Source organism: Brachyhypopomus gauderio, chromosome 3 (genome assembly GCF_052324685.1).
Source record: "Brachyhypopomus gauderio isolate BG-103 chromosome 3, BGAUD_0.2, whole genome shotgun sequence".
Classification (NCBI taxonomy): Eukaryota; Metazoa; Chordata; class Actinopteri; order Gymnotiformes; family Hypopomidae; genus Brachyhypopomus; species Brachyhypopomus gauderio.
Window position 1 is genome coordinate 33,839,825 of NC_135213.1, and position 6,000 is coordinate 33,845,824.

The 6,000-nt window shown below is 40.0% G+C and overlaps 1 protein-coding gene across 1 annotated transcript in view; it reads left to right on the plus strand.

The window, feature by feature from the left end:
- Window positions 1-4,060: 4,060 nt before the first annotated feature.
- gstt2 (glutathione S-transferase theta 2) overlaps window positions 4,061-6,000 on the plus strand; it is a 2,477-nt gene continuing 537 nt past the window's right edge. Inside the window, exons 1-5 of the mRNA XM_076997833.1 lie at window positions 4,061-4,251; window positions 4,515-4,602; window positions 4,796-4,946; window positions 5,357-5,533; window positions 5,993-6,000. The exon at window positions 5,993-6,000 is cut by the window's right edge and continues 537 nt beyond it. Of these exons, the coding sequence (XP_076853948.1) occupies window positions 4,143-4,251; window positions 4,515-4,602; window positions 4,796-4,946; window positions 5,357-5,533; window positions 5,993-6,000 (533 nt within the window). The 5' untranslated portion in view covers window positions 4,061-4,142. The remainder of the gene's footprint in view (window positions 4,252-4,514; window positions 4,603-4,795; window positions 4,947-5,356; window positions 5,534-5,992) is intronic.

Genomic DNA, 6,000 nt, shown 5'->3' on the forward strand with positions numbered 1-6,000 from the left:
TGCACTCATTATTGGTATGTGCAGGAGAAAGCTCTTTTTCTATATTGCTCCAATTTCTGAGCCCTCCCTGCAGACCAATTGTGAATTATGAGAAAAAAAGATTTAGTTTTTTGGCACATAAGGAAATCCTTAACAAAAAAGTCTGGATATGAATCAGTTTGTTTCAGACTTTACCAAAGTTAGCCACAGACTGGTGTTGTAATTATTTTCTCTACTGGAACATGGCATTCTAGCTTCCTATAAAAACTGAGGTGTTATATTTTATATTGCAGTTTTCAGTGAATTGCGCATGTGTCTGTACACCTGCGTTTGGTCTGTTGCTTCACAGGTGGGGTATTGTGAAAGGCAGTGCCTTGAAATGGCAAAGATGCGATATCATGTTAGATTTGTGTGTTTAATGTAGGGCCATGTGTCTAGTAGTTTGCGAAACACTGTGTGTAGAGTTTTTCTGAAAGTGCGAGGCTGGGGTTTTGCTTCTGGAGTGTCAGATTTCCCTAAATGTGAGTTATTTTTATTTTTAGTGTGCAAGCAATTGTAAAAAAAACACTTATCATATGATCTGAACGCAGCATTCAGTACGTAGCCTGTACTCAGTCGCAAATATAACATTTATTTATACAGTTTCCAAACTAACTTATTTTACCTTTAATGATGTTTACCCTAGCTGACTATGAATTACATTTTAGGAAACATATTTGATAACACGTGCTGCCTATCGAATATGAGCATTATTACACCTTAGATAAAACAAAACAAACAAACAAAAAAACAAAGGATACCTTCGATTTTGTGATTTAGGACTTAAATGTAATGAATGTTCCCTCAAACAAATGAACATGATAAACCTATATTTAAAGGATTTTTCCCATGCTTCTACCACCTGACACTACATAACTCTACATGTAACATCAGTCAGCGCATATTCCTGCTTGCATCTGGCTGTTACGTACGGAGCCCGTAAGGTGACATCATGTGAAAAAAATAATAACGCGTGGCCACGACTTACTAACGCGTGCGAACGAGATATTTAACGCGTGCCAACGAGATAATTAAGTATTACTTTATATAAAGCCAGGTTTATCTCCCTTGGGCAGTCAGTTAGTGAGGTTCCCCACCTGCGTGAAGCTGGCCCCCCCTCATACCCAAAATGCTGAAATAACACTGCAGTTCGTTTGTGCTGGGTTTGTGCCCGTTTGTGCTGCAAATATTTTCGTTTGTGCTATTAAGGCTTTTGAGTAATTTAAAAATGCATTTTCTGACTGGTGACGTCACGCAGCCCCCCCTCCACGTCCAAATTTCTCCAAAGTAGTCTCATTCGTTTGTGCTACGTTTGTGCTCGTTTGTGCTGTTAAAATGAACGCTTCAATTACTTGCTTTGTAAAGTTACAGTCGTTTTATTTTTCACACGCGTGACATCACCAGCCCCCCCTCCACGTCCAAATCACTCCAAACTGGTCTCGTTCGTTTGTGCTACGTTTGTGCTTGTTTGTGCTGTTGAAATTAACGTTTGTGCTTTTATGGTTTTTTAAATATAACCGATTCTTTTTCATACGCGTGACGTCAACAGCCCCCCCTCCACGTCCAAATCACTCCAAACTGGTCTCGTTCGTTTGTGATACGTTTGTGCTCGTTTGTGCTGTGAAAATTAACGTTTGTGCTTTTATGGTTTTTAAATTAGGCTATAACTGGATCTTTTTCATACGCGTGACGTCACCAGCCCCCCCTCCACGTCCAAATCACTCCAAACTGGTCTCGTTCGTTTGTGCTACATTTGTGCTCGTTTGTGCTGTTGAAATTAACGTTTGTGCTTTTATGGTTTTTTAAATATAACCGATTCTTTTTCATACGGGTGACGTCACCAGCCCCCCCTCCATGTCCAAATCACTCCAAACTGGTCTCGTTCGTTTGCGCTACGTTTGTGCTCGTTTGTGCTGTTGAAATTAACGTTTGTGCTTAACGTCACGAGCGCACCTCTCACGTGTTTAACTATACAACAGAATGGGCTGGATGATGTTGGACTACAGAAGGGACAGGAGGTGAGGGGTAACAGAGAAGGCAGAATTTCTGGATGACATCAAAGCTTCTGTTGAGAGATGTATGAGGATCTTAATGTTCCCTTATGCAGATCAACCACATCTTTGTCTAGAAGGCCTCTGTCCAGAAATCTTCAGAGGTGTTGTAGGCAGTGGAGAAGATCAGGAACTGTCCTCTTGCTTCATTGCTGAATTGACAGAGCAGCTCCAATGACCATGCTTTAATTAGCTTTAATTAAATGTTTTATGTTGACCTCTTGAAGGTTTCTGAAACATACGAAGCAGGGCATCCACATTCAGGTACCACTCCTTCTCCTGGCCATCTATCTGTTTAGCTCAGTGCATTCACATTTAAACATTTGCATTTAACCATTTTACTAGTACCTTTATTATATTGCTATAATGCTCATTTATTTTCTTTTGTCGCTTACTGAACACTGAACCACCAAGGAACACCATCTCATTCAATGTATGTGGTGTATTGTTGATTGACAAAAAGTCTAAAATGTTGATTTATATGTACAGTACATTCAATGCATGGATACACAATGCAAACCATTTAAGGATACTGCTCTTTACTCACATTTAATAAAGAACTGTTCTTTTGCACATGCAAACACTCTTTGTATAATGTCTTGCTTGATAGCTGCCTTAAGAAAAATGCTGTATTACTGACACAAAAACATTGAACTGAATCTAAACGCCTTCATTATTTTTTAACTTCGCTAAAACAGTTGAGCAATGGCTTACATTTTCATACTAGTTCAAGCTGCCAATAATTGCAAACATTTGAGTGAAAAGTGAAAGTAATATTGATCTTCCAATAATGAAATTGACTGACAGGAATCTTTGTGTGAATCATTGTTTCTGTGGGGATGCAAAAACACAAAGACACAACCCTCATGCAGGAATCTACACATCTGTGCTAATCATTTTTTTGACGAATACATGAGTACATGAGTCAGAGGTAGGAAATAATGCATCTTATTTGACATGGACACTCAATATTGAAGTAATTCATACAATGTTGTATGTTGTAATGTGATTAAACCATACATATTGCAGTAAGTTGTACTGTACTGCCATTCCCTTAAATGTGGGCACAGCTAAATGCAGGCACAGCTATGATTTTATCAAATACACAGAGCATAAAATTATGGTTTGTATTTAAATATCTACAGCTATGATTAATTAATTGATCAGAAATAGCCTACAAATTTAGCATGTAATAAAACTAGCAAGCTAGGGTTAGTGTTACCTTCCTTGGCAGTCAGTTCACGAACAACCCTGGGATCTGCTTGTTTTGCTGTGAAAAAATTAACTTTGTTGCCGCGCGTGAAAGGCGACATTAGTATCTCATTCCCACGCCTTAAATATCTCGTTCCCACGCGTTAGTAAGTCGTGGCCACGCGTTATTTTATTTTTTACATGACGTCACCTTACGGGCTCCGTAGTTACGCCCCACACGACTCCTTTCATTGGCTACAGCACCTTCTCTGAACGCCATTTAAGATTGTGGGTAATGTAGTTCCTCACCAGGAACTAACAAAAAAAATTCAAAATAAAATATCTACAGAAGCATATCAATATTTAAATCACGTGCGATGGCGTTAATTGTACTCTGCTAGTTAATACTTATAATTTGAATCAAATTCCCGAAGATAAATACACTTTATACACGTACATACCCGTCTTACCCAACGGAGACTCCACACCATAGTTGCCAGGTTCGCGGTTTTCACGCCAAATTGGGCTTGTTTGAAAATCCAGCCGCGGGTAAAAAATTCTGGGGTCGCGGAGTGCGGTTTTTTGGGCTACTTTTGAGTTGGGCCACCGCGGGAGTTACAAGTCAACACTAAGAATCGATCGCGATATAATACTTAATTTGTCTCCATTTTACACTCGCCACCCCCAACCCCCCGTCAACAACAACTTTGGGCTTTGCATTAGTTTAAGCTTCTGAAGGCCGGGTTTACACTGACTTTGTGTGGGATATTTTTGTAGGACCTGGCAACCCTGCAGAACTACACTTACTACGTCATGTGAGCCGCGCGACCACCGCGTAGGTCACGCGCGCTTTAGCGTGTATCTGATACCGCTGGTGTAAAGATGGTGAAAGTTTACCTAGATCTCCTGTCGCAGCCATGCAGAGCTGTGTTCATATTTCTCAAAACCAACAACATCCCTCATACGTTGGAAATAGTTGCGTTACGTAAAGGTGAGCAGTGTCTGTCCATCAGAGCTTTATTAACACAGCCCGTCTAGCGTGATTTTGCAAAAGAACTTGCATTGAAAACTGTCAAAAGTGCCTTAAGCAGAAAGTTGTTAAATCAGATTCAACACTGTATATTGTTTTACCACATTTTGCACTCGCTAGCTATTATTTAGCTATAATCTGAGAAAGCATAACGTTAGCTAACCAGGAATCACGACCTGCTGAACTTTACCCTACTGTTGAGTTGCACTTTGCATTTTGTATAGCACAGCACAAGACTCCAGAGTTCACAAAGTTGAATCCCATGCAGAAAGTCCCGGTGATGGAACACAATGGTTTTGTTCTCACTGAAAGGTAGGGACGTTCTCATGAACTAAATCTGACCTTAGCACGGCTGTCTTTGTATTAAAAAACACTTTAGATATTCATTTTAAGGTTGAACTAAACGTGCTTTTGAGCTAAGGAGCTCAAGTACATTTCCTGAAACAGAATAATGTTTAATGTAGTCTTCTCACTACCTTTAATGTTTTTTTTGCATATCACATAGTGATGCCATTTTGAAGTATCTGGCAACAAACTTCAGTGTCCCGGAGCACTGGTACCCAACACACCCTGAGAGGAGAGCAAAAGTGGATGAATACACAGCCTGGCATCACATGAACACACGTCTGCATGCAGCCAAAGTCTTCATCTATCAGGTTTAGTTTTTGTTTTTGTTTGTTTGTTTTTGATTGGGTATCAGTTACATTAGTTATATACAGTAGGCCTATATATACAGTATATTCTATACGTTTGCAAAATTTTGGATGCATTTATTCCAAGTGTGTTTTAAATATTGCTGGCATATTTGTGTTCACTGCAAACATCATAAGCATTACAGTATTGTGTGTATCTGGTTCTATGGAGATATGGAGAAATGTATCTGGATACATGCTTAGTTTTTAGGTCGGTTGAAGTGAACTCGAACTTAAGTTCAGCGTCAGTGTGGTGTTGTTTCTGCTTTACTCATAATGAACATTATCTCCATGTTTATTGTCAGAAATCACAAGTCAGAATAAAAAAAATCAAATACTGTATTTCTAGGTACATAAAAAATCCTGCTTTGCAGGTGCTAATGCCCCGTATGACGGGACAGCCCACTGACCCTGCAAAGCTGGAGAAAGCATTGAAGGAGCTGGAGGAGACCCTGGACAAGCTGGAGTCCATGTTCCTCAGAAGACAGGCCTTCCTGTGCGGAGATGACATCACTCTGGCTGACCTACTGGCCATCTGTGAGCTAATGCAGGTGAGACATGGGTCTGGGTGTCAGGTTCCTTCACCTGATGGCAACTTATGTGTGACCCATAGTGTTACAACCAATGCTCACTATTTTTTCAATATCCATATTAGTCTCTCCATCTTCCTTTCTCTGTTATGGCTATTGCCTGGTGTAGCCGTAACTCATAGACAAGGCTTTATTATTTGTTGCGCCTATCCCTTTAGTGGACCATTTGGAAACTTATGACCACAAACGTTCTTTTATAAACCCAAGTATACTAATGTATGTAACATCCTTTAACATGGCTCTAGAGAAAGGCTTGGTGGACAGCGTGAATTGTGGTGGAACTTGTGAATTTCCCCATTGCGGCACTAATAAAGGTTTATCTTATCTTATCAAAAACAAACAACTGAGCCGTGTCACTTCCTTTACTGCCTGCAGTTCTTCAGTTGTGCTTAACGGTAGTGCTGGTGCTGTCTGTTTCAGCCTCTTGG